The sequence below is a fragment of the Pyrgilauda ruficollis genome, unplaced genomic scaffold (genome assembly GCF_017590135.1).
Source record: "Pyrgilauda ruficollis isolate IOZ18807 unplaced genomic scaffold, ASM1759013v1 scaffold15, whole genome shotgun sequence".
In the NCBI taxonomy this organism is placed as follows: domain Eukaryota; kingdom Metazoa; phylum Chordata; class Aves; order Passeriformes; family Passeridae; genus Pyrgilauda; species Pyrgilauda ruficollis.
The window spans coordinates 13,554,317-13,571,238 of NW_024513654.1; the positions used below are offsets into that span (position 1 = coordinate 13,554,317).

At 41.1% G+C, this 16,922-nt stretch overlaps 1 protein-coding gene across 5 annotated transcripts in view; it reads left to right on the forward strand.

Moving 5' to 3' along the window:
- Window positions 1-16,922, forward strand: part of LCOR (ligand dependent nuclear receptor corepressor) — a 90,666-nt gene that overhangs the window by 36,717 nt on the left and 37,027 nt on the right. For 4 of the 5 annotated variants that reach the window (XM_041460989.1, XM_041460988.1, XM_041460994.1 and 1 more), the window contains 3 exons: window positions 8,430-8,562; window positions 13,121-13,408; window positions 16,288-16,381. In XM_041460989.1, the coding sequence (XP_041316923.1) occupies window positions 13,171-13,408; window positions 16,288-16,381 (332 nt within the window). In that variant the 5' untranslated portion in view covers window positions 8,430-8,562; window positions 13,121-13,170. Of the gene's footprint in view, window positions 1-7,256; window positions 7,373-8,429; window positions 8,563-13,120; window positions 13,409-16,287; window positions 16,382-16,922 lie in introns of those variants that run through there. The other variant, XM_041460990.1, reaches the window with a different exon arrangement.

Here is a 16,922-nt window from a genome sequence, read left to right on the forward strand (position 1 = left end):
CCACCCCACCCTAACAAAAAACAAAACAAAACAAAAAAAACCAAAACCAAAACAAAACCAGCAGAAATCAACCAACCAGACACTCCCAAGCCAAACAAAAACACCTCACTTTTGGAAGTAGAATAGCAATCAAATACTTAGTGTGAAAGCTTGAATTTTCCTTCTGGGCTGAAAAAACGTGCAGATTCCTGGAATAATTATGGTACAATGGATAAGAAGACAATTAAAAAGTGCAATAAGCAGAACTATTTCCAGTATATTTTGTCTCATGTAGTCAGTACTGTACTGAACATGCCCGAAGACTATTTTTTATACAAAGTGCGAGGTTAAATCTGACTCTTTTACATAACTGTATTTCTTTGTTTTGATGTCTTAGCATGGACACTGATAAAAACCACAGATGTGAGGAGATGTTCCTTAATTTGAGGGGTAAAAACTAAGCACTGCCATTTTCTTCCTATTATTGCTCTTCTCTCCTAAATGCAGATCAAGAGATCCTTTACTGAGCTGTTCACCAGCATAAGCCATTCAGAATTTTTTCTTCTGACTGATCCCTTTTTCTTCATTCCTTCTCTATGTAGCAAGTGTACAGCTTTGGTTAGCTTCAGTAGATTAAATGGTACTCTTCTTATGTTGCCTTTATATGAGTAATATAGAATACATTTGTTTATGGTGAGGCAGGGTGCTACTGGACTATTTTTCCACTGAGCTGCCAGGCTAGTATTTACAGTGTCTTGTTATAGATGCAAAAAGTGCTAGGAAGATTTGAAATGCATTGTGTTGGCCAAGGGTTATTTTGATTTTAGGCTTCTTCCAGAGCTATAGTCTGGTAAAGAAGAAACTTCTCCTGTGAGAGCAAGCAGGTTTGAGTCTTTGGTATGGAAGAAAGCATCAGTCATTTTGTGAGGCCTTCACTTCTGCAGGCTCTTACCTTCACTGAATCAAAGATGTTTTTACTCACCTGTTACCTCTGTTCCTTATATTTCTGTTTGTCATAAAGCGCTGCTTTGTGTCTGTACCCTGAGATAGTATCTCCCTTTGCTTTTGATAGAGAGCTTTTGGAAGCTGTTGAGTCACAAATAAGATGTGAAAGCCCATCCGTGTGGTTCAGGCCAGAGCCCACAGAATTCGGTGTTATTACCCTTAGCACGCAGTTCATGGGACTGCTGCGTTCGTTAGTTTACTGTGGGCTTGTCATATAATCTTGCTTCTTAAACCTTTTGAAGCTGAGACAGCACAAACTTAAGAATTGCTTATTTTTCATTTATTGTGATTTATAAATGAATTTCTAGTTCTTCCCTTCTAGTCCCATGTGGATATGAGTCTGAAATCAACTTATACAGTAGAGACCAAAAAAAAACAGATGCAGCCTAAGTATTATGGTAACTGATACTTTATAAAGGTTAACAAAACAAAACACTCCCTGAAGCCAAAGAATGGCTGTGTATACATTCCTGCAGTAGGTAAATACAGGTAGCTTTAATACAGCTTAAAATGAAAGTGGAAGGAGAGGGCCAGTAAAGAGATTTTTCTCCTGAGCAGTAGCAAGGCATTAAACTGAAAGAAATGGGAAAAGGTGTGTGCATCTAAGGGTGGAACCTAAGCATTTAGATTTTATATTTTTGTAACCTTGTTTTCTAGTTTCCTGACTGTATTTAAAATGAATTATGTATTCTGGCATCTCACGTGCTTAATTATCCTAGTTTCAATTTATTGAGATTACTCAGCTGCTTGCAATTGTGAGAATGGATTTTATTTCATTGTAGGTTGTAACAGCTAACTCTAAATTTATTTCACTTAAAAGTAGCTACTATTGAGCTTCTTCACAAAAGATCCTGTTTGTTGATAATGCTTGGTCATTTTTTGCTTAGTTTGCCTGAAGGATATATGGAGTAAGGAGAACTGTGTATGTTTTGCTTTCAAAAGTTATTTCATTGATCTAAAAATAATAGCCAAAGAACAAGTGCTAGATGAGAGATTTGCAGCCAAATGGTGTAAAATATCTAAGTTTTCTTCTTTATAATGGACTCTTATTTTCTGCATTGTTATCAAATTTTACAGGCTTCTGTTGCATTTATGTCTTGGGTTATAGTGTAAGGTGTGACCGAAGTGTGTATTGTAGCACCACCTCCATCACCTTCTGATGAACTGTTAGTGCCGGGTCCTTTGTAACAGCTGCATACCCCACCTATGAGTTGGGTGTGGTGTTCTCTTTGTTACACCCAGCCTAAGGGTGGTCATCTCTGTTAATGTGCCGTCAAGGACTGCCCAAAATATCCTATGTCTCACAGGATTGCGTCATTTCATTGTCAAATTCCCTGCCCTGGGGGAGGTACTGAACCTTCCTGCCTGGATTTGAGGGTGGTGTATGATCTCAAGGTTTGGGGACTTGGGGGAACCACCAGTAGACCTCCGGGGAAGGACCAGACCTTTCCACAGGACCACTGCTTTGACAAGTCCACATCCATCATTTCAATGGGACTGCAACCACCATTTAATCAGACTGCCACCACCACCCTGAGCAGCAGGGTGCCAAAACTCTTTGTCAGTTTAAGCCAGTGTTTCTGTACTATTGCCTTTATTGTAACTTTCCTATTAGATTGTAGCTCCATGTGGAAATCACTTGCAAGGCATTTGTGTGGGGTTAATTCCTCCCTCTGGTTGACCTTCAAACCAGCACATATTTTGGCACCCAATGTGTGGCATCCTGAGAGACGTCAGAATTGCAGTTTTGCATTGTATTACAGAAACTGCCTATTCACCGTGATGTGATAACTTGTTTGCATGGATCTTGTACCTTGCTCTCCATATTTTTGTGCACACGGGGAAGTATTTGCCAGTTGTGTTACACCTTTTGAGACCAGGGAATGCTATGAAAATTGCTTTGTTAGTTCTTTATGTCTATTGCATGATAATATCAGAGGCAGTGAACCTCATTCAGAATATATATTCAGTTTTGTTCTCCTGTCCTGGTCTGGGCTGCTGATTACGGAGCCTTGTTAATAATCACACCCAGCCAGTGACAGGAAGAGTAGAGAATGATTTCTTCCAGTCTTTCCGGCCCAACACAACAGTTTTTGAAAATACTGAGTTCTGTCTGGATGTCAAGGATGGCATAATCTTGTTGTTAGTTTTGCTCTGTCTTCTCTGTATGGCCTGCGCTGTGTACACCATGCTTGGAGTCAGGACCAAGCTTGGTGTGGTCCAGCATATTCAGGAGGAGGAGGAAAAAATAAGCCAGTCAGCAGGCACTGTGTCCACACAAACTGTGACTGAGCCAGGACAACCTAAGTCAGTAGTAGTTGCCCTGGTTCAGAAGAGGAAATTGGAAAGCAAATCAGTCAGCACAGTGACTGATGAGGAGGCAGCAGGACCTTCACACCCAAGCGGAAGAGCCGGAGGTGGAGCTGGAGATCATCACTCAGCCTCTGTCCCTGGATGAGTTGTGTGAGCTGCAGGGGGAGTTCACCCGGCAGCTGAACGAGTCCCTTCTGACCTGGCTGCTCCGCATCTGGGATGCTGCAGCTAATGACACCATTCTGAAAGGACGTGAGGCTGGGCAACTGGGATCACTGTCCCAGGATGTGGTCATTGACCAGGGAATCAGGGAAGCCCAGGAAACTCTCAGCCTCTGGCAGTGGCTGCTAGCAAGTAAAAGGGCTAGATACCTTTGTAAAGGTGACCTCCATGTGCAAGAAGGAATATGGAGCACAATGAAACCAAGGTATCCAATGCCTAAGGGAATTAACTGTGCTGGAAATCATTTTTTCGGAAGATGAGAGATTCCCTAAGAGCCCAGATGGTGTCCAGTGCACATCACAAATGTAGTTGAAATTTGCAAGGCTCAGACCAGAAATATATTCCCACTACTTAGCAACCCTGCAATGGAAGGAAGGAGAGGGCAAGGTGTGTGCATTGGTCAACAAACTAAGACTTTGCAAGGACGCTGTCACTGCCCGGTTATGCATCCACATCTCATCTGTGGAAACAAAGCTGGCTGGGCACATCTGGATCTTGGAAGAGAAAATTGAAGAGGGCCACCAGAAACTGAGGAAGGAGCTTAAGGAAGGAATTTACCACATCTTGCCAGAACCAAGAAGAGTCTCTGCCATTTGGACCAGGTGTCCTCCAGCCAAGGAGAGAGGATACACTCCACAAGGTAACCTCTGTTTTTTCCTTTAGAAGCGTGGAGAAGACATGAAGAAGTGGGGTGGAAAACCCACCTCTTCCTTAGCCACCCAGGTACATGAACTGAAAGGAGGAGCAACAACTGCAAGGAGCTCATCTAGGATCGACACTGCTTTGGTGTCTCTTAGACAAGGCTCCAGGTGGTAAAGGAATGATGATATTACTGACCCTCTTGAAGGGACCTCAAGGGCATATTTACAGGAGGAGAGCAAGGTGTACAATGACTGGGATTTAGAGGAGCCCTGCCTTTAGCCAGGTAGGGGAAAGGGACAGTTGGATCTATTGGACTGTGTGGATCCAGTGGCTTGGCATGGCTGACCCACAAAGGTTTGTGGCTTTGGTTGACACTGGTGCTCAATGTACCATGATGTCATCAAGGTATGTGGGAGTGGAATCCATTTCTATTTCTGAGGTGGCAGGGGGATCCCAGCAGCTGACTGTATTGGATGCTAAAGTGAGCTTGACTGGGAAGGAGAGCCAGGAACACCCCGTTGTGACTGGTTGGGAGGCCCAATGCATCCTCGGCACAGACTATCTCAAGACTCAAAATGACATTGCTGGGATTTTAGGATAGCTGTTCTAGAGACGGAGCAAATCAGGCAATGAAATACCTTGCCTGGTCTCTCCGACAACCCCTCTGCTGTAACAACAGGTACCAGTCGCCACAGCAACAGTGCACCATCGGCAATATTGCAGCGACCAAGACTCTCCCATCCATAAGATGATCTGTGAACTGGAAAGCCAAGGGGTGGTCAGCAAGACTCATTCACCCTTTAACAGCCTCTATGGCTTGTGCATAAGTCCAGTGGAGAATGGAGTCTGATGGTGGATTACCTTGGCCTGAATTAAATCATGCCACCACTGAGTGCTTCTGTGCCAGCCTTGCTGCAGCTTCAGTACGAGCTGGAGTCCAAGGCAGTAAAGTGGCATGCGGCCATTGACATTGCCAGTGATTTTTCTCTGTTTCTTTGGCAGCAGAGTGCAAGCCTCAGTTTGCTTTCCCCTGTAGGGCTGTGCAATATACTTGGAATTGACTGCCACAGGGGTGGAAGCAGAGTTCCACCGTCTGCCATGGACTGATCCAGACTGCACTGGAAAAGGATAAGGCTCCAGAACATCTGCAGTACATCGGTGACAGCATCATAAGGGGGAATACAGCTGGGGAAGTCTTCAAGAAAGGAGAGGAGATTATCCAGATTGTTCTGAAAGCTTGCCACTAAACGAAGTAAGGTTAAGGGACCTGCTCAGGAAATTCAGCTTCCAGGAGTAAAGTGACAAGATGGACATTGCCAGATTTCAATGGAAATGATTAACAAAATAACGTCTATGTCTCCACCAACCAACAAGAAAGAAACGAAGCCTTCCTAGGCGCTCTGGGCTTTTGGAGGATGCATATCCCAGAGCACACTACAATTGTAAGCCCCCTCAATCTCATGACACAAAAGAAAAATTATTTCTGGTGGGGCCCTGAACAACAAGCTTTTGAACAAATTAAGCAGGAGATTCCATGCAGTAGCCCTTTGGCCAGTCAGGACAGGGCAGGATGTAAAAAATGTGCTCTACACTGTGGCTGGGGGGAATGATCCTTCCTGGAGTCTCTGGCAGAGACCTGAGGAGACCCAAGGATGACTGTTGGGATTCTGGAGTCAGGGGTACAAAGGGTCCGAGGCCAGCTGTACCCCAACTGAGAAAGAGATTCTTGCAGCCTACAAAGGGGTTCAAGCCACCTCAGATGTGATTGGCACTGAAGCACAGCTGCTTCTGTTAACCAAAGTACCAGTGCTGGGCTGGATGTTCAAAGGGAAGGTTCCTTCTACACGTCGTGCCACTGATGCCATGTGGAACAACTGGATCGTGCTGATCACACAGGGAACCTAGATGGGAAATCCTAATCTCACTGAGATTCTGGAAATCATAACAAAATGGCTTGAGCATGCGAGTTTTGGACTATCTTCTGAAGAAGAGGAGGAGCAGGTGACCTGTGCTGAGGAGGTCCCACCAAATAACCAACTAGCAGAGAATGAAAAGCGATAGCACCCTCTTCACCAATGGTTCCTGCCCCATTGTAGAAACAAACAGGAAATGGAAAGCTGCTCTGAGGATCCCCCACACAGAAAGCTGCAGAAGATACCACGGGACAAGGTGGATCAAGTCAACTTGCAGAGGTTAAAGCCATCCAGCTGGCTTTGAATATTGCTAAATGAGAGAAGTGGCAAAGACTCTACACTGACTTGTGGATGGTAGCTAATGCTCTGTGGGGATGGCTGGATCGGTGGAGAAAGGCCAAATGACAGTCCAGAGGGGAAACCCACCTGGGCTGCTGAGATCTGGCAAGACATTGCTACCCGGGTGGAGAAGCTGACTGTCAAGGTCTGTCACATTGATGTACGTGTACCCGAAAGTCGGGCTAATGAAGTAACAGCATGCCAGGTGAATTTTGCTGCCAAGGTTAAAGTATCTCAGGTAGATCTGGACTGTTAGCACAAGGGAGAATTACTTCTAGCTTGTTAGGCCCTCGATGCCTCCAGTCGTCAGGGAAGAGATGGGACATACCGATGGGCCTGTGACTAGGGGGTGGACTTAAACATGGACATTATCTCTCATGGATGAATGTGAGACGTGTGCTGCAATCTAGCAAGCCAAGCAGATGAAGTCTCTTATGGTATGGTGGACAGTAGTCAAAATACAGGTACGGGGAAGCATGGCAAATTGACTATGTCACCCTTCCCCAAACCTGGCAAGGCAAGTGCTATGTGCTGCCCATGGTGGGAGCAAGCACTGGATGGCTGGAGACCTACCCTGTGCCTCACACCACTGCCTGGAACGCCATCTTGGACCTGGAAAAGCAAGTCCTGTGGAGACATGGCACCCCTGAAAGAACTGAGTCTGACAATGGGACTTGTTTTAAGAACAAGCTTATAAAACCCTGACCTAGGGAACATGGCATTGAGTGCGTGTAACGTATTCCTCATAATGAACCAACTGCTGTGAAAGTTGAATGGTGCAATGGACTATTAAAAACCACCCTGAAGGCACTGGGCGGGGGGACCTTAAAAAACTGGGAGCTGCATTTAGCAAAGGCCTCCTGGTGGGTCAACAGCTGAAGCTCCATCAGTCCAGCTGGTCCTGCCCAGTCAGAACCCTTGCACATTGTAGATAGAAGTCCCTGTGGTACACATGAGAGGTATGTTAAGAAAGATAGTTTAGATTAATCCTTCCTCAAAGGGAAATCCATCCATGGGATTGTAATTGCTCAAGGACCTGGTTATACTTGCAATAGAAAATGCAGAAAGATGGGGAAACTTGTTGTGTACCTCAATGCACCTAACTGTAAATGAGACCTGTGTGTAATGTTCCATTGTGTATGTGTATATATATAGAAAGTAGAGTTAAAGATGGGTATTAATTTGGATATGATGTAGATCGTGTAGAATAAGGGGTGAATAATGTCTTGGGTTATAGTGTAAGGTGTGACCGAAGTGTGTATTGTAGCACCACCTCCATCACCTTCTGATGAACTGTTAGTGCTGGGTCCTTTGTAACAGCTGCATACCCCACCTATGAGTTGGGTGTGGTGTTCTCTTTGTTACACCCAGCCTAAGGGTGGTCATCTCTGTTAATGTGCCGTCAAGGACTGCCCAAAATATCCTATGTCTCACAGGATTGCGTCATTTCATTGTCAAATTCCCTGCCCTGGGGGAGGTACTGAACCTTCCTGCCTGGATTTGAGGGTGGTGTATGATCTCAAGGTTTGGGGACTTGGGGGAACCACCAGTAGACCTCCGGGGAAGGACCAGACCTTTCCACAGGACCACTGCTTTGACAAGTCCACATCCATCATTTCAATGGGACTGCAACCACCATTTAATCAGACTGCCACCACCACCCTGAGCAGCAGGGTGCCAAAACTCTTTGTCAGTTTAAGCCAGTGTTTCTGTACTATTGCCTTTATTGTAACTTTCCTATTAGATTGTAGCTCCATGTGGAAATCACTTGCAAGGCATTTGTGTGGGGTTAATTCCTCCCTCTGGTTGACCTTCAAACCAGCCCAATTTACAACAAGAAAACAGGACAAAGTACAATGTTCTGATGCAGCCAAAAAAACAAGTTTTGATTTAAATAAATTCAACTCTGTGCTGAGTACCTTAAAACGTTTTGAATTTAGTAAAATATTGAGTGCCTAGGGAACTTTATTAATTTTGGAGTCTGGAAGATCTTACAAATATTAAATATCTTTGCAGGAACACTTAGTCAGTCTGGATGAGCCAGCCTCGGAAGCTGGACAAGAAGCTCTGCTTAGACAAGAGCAAGCAAAAATCATTCGTTTTGAAAGGCAAGCGGAAGAGTTCCTCAATGCAGTCTTTTACAGAAAAGGTTGGTTTTAATGGGGGAGGAGGATGTGGGAAATAGTATCTCTTGTGGTCTTTTTGCATGCAATGTAGGTATCAAAGATCTGATGTTCAAGTTGAATGTTCAGTATTTTTCAGCTATCTTCTTTATATATATTTATCAAGGATAAAAATTGACTCTGAAGTGATGTAGCAACATAACAGTGTGGGCTTGGGACATTGGAAGAGACTGTTGATGCCTAGGGAGCATAAAACTCTTTAACCCTAAAAAAAATCTCCTCATGAGATCATTGGTGTTTTTACTTTTGGAGAGATGACTCAGTTCTTACCCTGCAGAACCGTTCCCCATAACCAGTGTTTAGGTGGGTGGGCTGTTTGGAAGAAAGGTCAAGTGGCAGTGGTGGTTGTAGGTGGGTAATGTGGTTTTTTTAAAAAAAAAGAAAAAAAGTCTATTTATTTTGATGGGATATGTACTAATGCAGTTTTTCTTAAAGGTCATCAGTCTTTTCACTATTGGTAATAATTACCCACCCTATTCCCAACAATCTAGAATATAAAATATTATTGGAATAGTGCTAAAGGGGATATGTGAGGAATTCAAAATGTGATCAGCAGAAGAATTGCTGTAGAATATTCTGAGAACATGCTCAGTGCTAGAAAATCACCTAAATATCTTCTGGAGAGTTGTTGCTTAAACTGCTCCTAAGGAAGGCACAGAGCTCATTTCACTTTTTTCTACAAATCTGAGAAACATTAATCCAGAGGTTGCTTCCAAATGCATCCTGAATGAAAGTACATCGTACTTATCAGTCTAACCCATGTGTGAGAAAATCTGCCAAATCAGTAATTCCAACCTATCTGCTGGGGGACAATGTAAGGCTTCAGTTTAACAAATTAGAAATCGCTGTAGCCAGTCCTCAGCCCCTCCTTCCAGTGACCAAAATATTTAAAGGTGTTTTAAGTAGATAACAGTATCTTAGCCTTTCTTTTATGACTCAAATGAATAAATACAAGCTATGCATTATGATGCTTCTATACTTTTTGCAATACATGCAGGATGGTAGGAAGGATAGTTACTGCATTACTATTGATAGTTCAGATAATACCTTTATTGCAAGGCTTCCTTTTCAATTTTTCTTTTTTCTTGTAAACTTAATGTTTCCTTTTGCTTTTGAGTTTATCCCATTTATCTTCAAATCCAGAAGGAATTTAAGAAAACTAAAGTCTAGAGAAAATACAGGTTTTTCCATATTGCTTTTTCTGGTGACGAAAAAAAAGCCTTTCCATCATTTCTAAATTGTTTATTAAAGACCTCATTCCTTTACCACTAAACTTAAATCTTTATGTATGACATGTCTTTTAGGAAAGTATGCTTTTTTAAATTCGCTGAGAAGCCAGCAGCAGATATTGTAGTGTGTTAATGAAGGGTATAATACTCTGTCCATGGCTGGATACCCAGAATAAAGCTAATGAAACATGCCAGATGTCTAAGAATCTTTGAGATTTTCTTTTTAAATATACCCTTGTTTTTCTTTCTTGGACAAAGCTGTGTTTGGTGCAAGAGTAACAGGCGAGGGGTAGAAGCCTGGCAGGAAGTCAGTTCTGAATCCTTAATGCATGATTTTCAAGTTTGCCTCTGTTTAGATTGCTTGAAATCTAACTCATGCTACTGCCATGAGATCCCAAGGCACTGTCATACCAAAGAGGACACAAAGAATGGCAGAACTCTGACGTTCCTGTATTGCTCAGAGATGCTGAGCTCTCCTGGCTTCCTGACAGCAATTGGTTTTTTTCTTCTTTCCATCCTCACTGCCAGTAACATTTGAGATGGGTATTTTGTAGCCTGGTAAATCAGAGAAAATGCAGCTGCTTGCTGAACACTGGCCACACATTAATGTACTGAACATGAATAGGAAATTAACAACATCAGCAAACTTTTTGGACAGGTTTACTGTCCATTAATCTTAGTCCTTTCTCTGAAATTTGTGTCCCTGGCACTCTGATCCAGTAATGCTTCCTTTAAATACTCTTATTTTTCCAGTCAAAGCAGAGTGGTAATACTTAGTTATCTGTTACCTTTGCTTTGTGGCAGGTCAGGACCTTCTTCTGGTTTAATGAAATCATGCCTTTATTTGTTTGATGCTGCCCTTTTAAGGTTTTGATATAAAAATACAGAAAAACTATTAAGGCTTTAAAGCTCAGAGGTACTGCTTCAGACTATATATAGCAGATACTTTTTTGCTGTATTTTCTTTTCTCAGAGAATTTCTATGTTTTAGTTAATTTTAGTTTTATTTTCTTAAAAAAACCTGGACAGGTGGAGTCAAGATAAATATGTGATTGATTTCAAGTGATGCTGGATGGGCACCAGCACATATTTTCCACTCACTTTTGAACAGCTTTAATCCTCAGCATACAGCCTTTATATTAAGCAAGAAGCCTTTAATGTGCTAGGTACCTACCCTTCTGCTTGAAAACGAATTCTGTGACCTGAATTAGTGCATTTATCTTGAACAGCACTAGAAAGTTGTCATTCTGAGCTGATTCTATGAAACTGCAGATTACAAGGATGCATGGCTGTAGGCATATGCAATATTTTATTTCTGAATGTGTAAATATGTTCAGATGTAAGCATTTCTGAAATGAACATATGAACATGGTGCACAGTAAAGGTCTGATTCTTCGTTCAGAAAACACAGGTGCTGTAAAGCTCTGCATTTCTGCCAGCCCCACTTGTATATGCTGCAAGCACATGTCACACAGTTGCTATCTGTCTGGTCATGTCATCAAATTGTGTCCCTCTGGGCCTCCTTAGAGCCTTTCTATGTCCTTCAGGAGGTTATAGTCAAGACATTAGAAAAGTAGAAGAAATGCCACCACAGCAGAATAAAACCTCTACACTTTTCCAGGCTGGTGTCCTTGTGGACCATTTGGGAAGCAAGTGAGATTATAAATGCACCAAAATTTAAGTTTGGCTCATTTTTTGGTGTCTTCTTAAAACTGTAGTATTTGGTACTTAACTACAAGTAAAATCTACAGGATGTTTTAAAGAAAATGGTTACATATTTACATAAACATCCTGGAAATTTACAGGATTTACAGAAATTTACTGTAACAATATACGTGGTGATTGTATAAGATCTGAGGTGTAGAAAAGTGTGCTTAACAGAAAGGAATTTGGGCTTGATAAGTATTTAAAGCTCAATATGGTGTTTCGTCGAGAAACAGGCTGCTACTGCTGCTCTCTGATTTGCAGGCAGCTCTGCTCAAACCTTCATGTCAGTCATCTTTTACACATACCATAAAGCTGGTTTGTTGGATTGATGTACTTTTGATGAAAATGGTGGCAAAAGGCAAATCTAACACTGAAAGGTCCCACAGAAGATTTTCCTAATGCTTCTAATAGCTCAATCTCAATAGATTACCTTTCAACCTGGGCCATTTTTTAAAAGAGGTAGTAAACACTTCTCTATTGTTCCCTCTTGAGAGCTGCTTTTAAAGATTTATTTGGTCTTCTGCTGTACAGTTTTTTTCTGAATGTTTCATCGGTAATAGAAAATCAAACCTTTTGAGCCACTTCTGGAATAGTGGTGTGGTTGTCTGTGATTTGGGGTTTTTTGGGAGTATTGTGAGTGGCTGGTATTTGTTGTTGTTGTTTTGGGGGTTTTTTGGGTATTGATTGTTTGTTTAAAAACGACAAAACTGATTTGGCCAGAGAATGCAGTGTTTCAAGTGAAGTGGCAGGACTTAACTTTTGTGATTTAGGAGTTACAGATTTACTTTCACATCACAAATTACTACTCGTCTAAAATAGTGATTTTTGTCAATAAATTTTTTGTGTTGTCCACATGCCCAGATACCTTTTTATTTATATACTATTTCATATAAATAAATTGCAATGCCTACTTGTTCTGTTTCACATCCATTACTAATAGATTTAGCAGCTCTTCTAGAAATAGAATTACTTGTCATGTGACACGTTTTGGGGTTTTGTGTATATGCAAGTTCTTTGGGTGATTCCTGATCTTGCATAGATTGCAATGTTAGAAATATCAAAATGAATACATAGAGTGAGATGGAACACACTTGAACATTTGATCTTCATGTGAATTATTTTAATTTATCAGAACTACAGGGCTTTATTTCTCAGTAAACTTATAGGGGACTGCTGCAAATTTATTTTCCATTTTACCTTTCTGTAGCTGCAGGTAAGTTATGCAACTCTTCCACTGTATAACATGTTCAATATTTTTGGATGAGCTCCATTACTTGGCACTTTAGCCCTCCTTTCCATTTCCACACCTCTTAGAGGTCTGGAAGAATATATCTATATTTTAAAACAAAATATGATATTGTGTATTTCTTTTAGCAAAGTGTTATTTTGGGAAGCCTGTACCAGAATTAGCAATGGTTCTTATTCAGGTATTCTAAGACTGACGTACATTTTCTACAGAAACTATTTTATCTTTGGCTTTTCTGTTTTCCCCTGGATTTTTTTTTTTTTTTTGGTAAATAAACAATGACTTAATATAAAAGCTGTTTTACTTAAAGTGCTTCCTTAAAAGAAATCTCTAATATTTGCAGACAGTCCTAGGGTCTCCGACCCCAATATTCCCCTAGTGGCCCGTGAGATCATGCAGCGAATGATCCGGCAGTTTGCTGCTGAATATACCTCAAAAAATAGCTCTACTCAGGACTCCAGCCAGCCCAATAGCACAAAGAACCAAAGCCTGCTGAAAGCATCTCTGGTCGCCTCCTCTCCCACGGCTGCAACTGCTCAGAACCCTGTGCTCAGCAAACTGCTCATGGCTGACCAAGACTCACCTCTGGACCTTACTGTCAGAAAGTCTCAGTCAGAACCTAGTGAACAAGGTAGGACTCTTACCAGTGTCTTGCATCCTGTGCCAGTCCATTAATGGCATTCTTATTGCAGAACCAATTAGAAGGTTGCACTTTTGCATAAAATGTAAAGTGGAAAAGCAGTAGATGTTTTTACAATTAAATAATGACTAGTTCAGTGTGGCTGGGAGAGAAAAGACTTTTTGAAAGAATGTAGACCCATAGATACAAGAGATTTTTCTGAAGAAGGGCAAAGGGGATGGACATGCTCTAGACTCCGAGGATAAATGTGCTGTTCCTACTGGGAGCTGCCAGAAACAGTCTGCCAAAATAGACTGTACACTTGCTGATAAGAGAAGTTCACGTGGTCATGAAAATCATAATGTTGTCTCTTCTATGTAGATTAGTGCACAATCTGACTGAAAGGCTGATTTATTTTCTTTCTGGTCGTGGTATAAGAGTATCTTTAAAAAGTCTGTGAGAAACTGCTTTGTGAAGGCCATGAAAATTATACCCATGAACTGCACTAAACTTCCAGGTTTGTGTGTTTGGAAGAAATGTCTCTTTTCTACCTTAAAAATAGACTTGTTCTGCGGAGCACAGATTGAATAACTTGTAGCAGTGTTTCAGAGCTTATTTTAATTCCAAAGCCTTGGTTTCCATCAAAAAATGCCTTATTTTAAAAGAAACAAATTCTGTGAGTGATATACTATATGAACTTCCATTTTCTGAAACTGTTGAATCCTAAGTGTGATTAAAATTAGACCCTTTATCCTTCTTCAGAAAAATGTTAGTGTTTGAAGTCATTCTCTCACAGTAGGCTGTCCATCTGCAAATGGAAAAGGTGCCTGCAAAGAAAAAAATTTAAAAAAAAGCCTTTTTCTAGCTACTACAGAAAAGTAGGTATCCCTTCATTCTTTTAAATTTGGTTTATGAAGCTTTTTGTAAACAGGTTAATTTTATGTGTCCAGTAATATGCAGCTTGGACATCTGGATACATACTGCACTTAGAGCACTTACTGAAAGCTGTCGTTGCACTTCAGTTACAAACTGCAGTGAGAGGTTGAGTAGTGTCTCCCTTGAAATGTGGACCTGTACAGTTAGCTGATAGGCATTTGTTTCTAGCGGTCTTTAATATAAGTACATTTTGTGAGTGTGTTTTGCATGCATGTTTATAAATGTTAAACTGTTCTCATTGTTAAACTTTTTGCTGAAAGAAAGAGGAAGAGAATCAGTTTTGCTTTTTCTTTGTTCCTTTTTAATTAGAGGATGGTATGGTGAAGAAGAAAGCATGTACATGAACTGTTTTTTAGCTACCATGTGATGGAAAAAGCTGTAAGATAATGTATGGTGTTCATAACGCTCATTATGAGAGTAGAACATGTGCGTATTGAATTATACAGTAATCTGTTTGCTGATGTAAATTTTTTTCCCCAATTTACATTTAATGTAATTGGAAAGAGATTTTGCCAAACTTGTTAATGAGAGATTTCAGAGGCTGTCATGAAAGATTGCTAGTGGTGCTTTGTGCTATAGTTTGTTCTAGTGGCTTGAAGGGAACCCAGCTAGTTGTAAGCTTCTCCTTGGGGTGTGAGGTTGGCCCTGCTTGTCCTCAGGGGCTTCTAGGTCATACTGACTCTTCTGAGGGAGGAAGCACGGATGCAAGTGCCTCCAGCAGCTGCCTGTGCTGTCCAGCCTCTTGAAAAGAAAGACAGACTTGATTCAGTCTGTCTCTTGTGCCTGCATAAGTGTTGCTCAAAAAGAAAATTTAATTTTCTGCTTGCTTAAGTTTGGGTTATGGTGTGTTCCCAAATGCAGTGGGTGGAACAGCTTTTCGTAAGTTAATTCGAGTTCACTGTTTATCATGTTTTTTCTCCATATGTCAAATGAGAACTTGAAGCAATCTGAAAGCTGCCTTACATTGTTCTTGTGTTGGGTGGTATGCACTTGATTAGATGGAATGAGTGAGGAGCTCTCATATGTCTCAAGTTCACCTTGCCAACAGGTTTCGTTTATCTCTGCCTCATAAATTCCTCGTTTCAAAGTTTTCAGGAACTTCAGATGTCTGGGCTGCTTCAATGACAATGTCAATGTTTGCCTTATTAAAATGACCAGAATTTCAAGCTGCTTCAGTGTGCAGCAGGAGCAAGGCTTTTCTGGTGAACCATGCTCCATTTTCTGGTGCCTGTAAATGCAGAGTTTACATAAGGGTTTGCAGGGGAGCATGGGGGGAGCTTGAGGATGTGCCATTAGTGAGACTGGAGGAAGCAGTCTAACAAGAAAACCAATTTGGCATATGGAAGAGAGGGAATAGAAGGACATAATAGAGGAGAAAGGCAGCAGCATTTCCAGTAGGGGCCATTGGAGATATGAAAAAAGAAGATGAAGCTGGCTGCCACGTGAGAAGGAATCTCACATCTATATGTGTGTTAATTTAATTTCCTGTATGGAATTCTCAATTTTTCTACAAGAGATTTGGATTAAAAAAGAAAAAAATCCTAATACTGGCTTGCAGCCTCCCTTTAAGGAGGGGAATATCTCAGTTTGACAAGTCTTGAAGATTGTCTCAGTTCTGGACCACTGAAAGGTAGTTATGTGATAGGCTCTGTTGTATCCAGAGCTGTGACTTGTAGGTAATTTGTTATGCTATGTCTCCTGTAACAGATGCACTTTTAATTTTGTTAATTTTTATTGATTTCTAAAGACTATAGTGAAGTCACATGTAAACCATATTGCAAAAAATAAAAAAAAAAATCCAAGCCTTATTTTGTTTAAAAATACAATAAACCAAAAAATGTGTGCTAAAAATGACTTCAGCTGAGAAGACTTGCTTTGTCTTCTGAGCTGAAGACAAGATCAGCATGGCTGATCCTGCTTCTTCAAACACTGAAGTCATTCTTTTGTCTCTACAGACGGTGTGCTTGATTTATCCACTAAGAAGAGTCCTTGTGCTGGCAGCACCTCTCTGAGTCACTCTCCAGGGTGCTCTAGTACTTCAGGAAATGGGTAAGAGAAAGCAACTTACTATGACCTTTTAAAACAGTTTTTACTGAAAATGTGTGCTTAGCTCCTGTTAATTTTAACTTTCTTTTGGTGTTAACCCTTTGGAGTAACGTGTTTTCAACTTGTACCTTTGGCAAATACCTTCACCCCACCTGCCAAATAAGAGTTGTTGCCAACTGAGACAGGTTTAACTTGCAGTTAAAGACTCTAATATCTGTTATTTTTGCCAATTTGGTGCTTATCCAGAGATCCTTCCATTACCTGTTTCTTGGGTTTAGTGATAGGTGATTTCTGTGAACATGCAAGTTCACATAAGTGCATGAAGATTCTTAGAGGCTTTGCAGTATATTTAGATTTCATTTCACTTAGGGCAAAGTTAGCTAACAGGAAAGTTTATTTTAGAGGTAACAATGATTTGGGTGATAAACCATGGTGAATTCGATTTAAATCACTGCATGATTTTTGTTAATATTTCCTAGCATAAACCACAAGTTAGAAGAGGACATGGGACAGGTAGTCTGGTAGTTCAGAAAACTTTAAATGT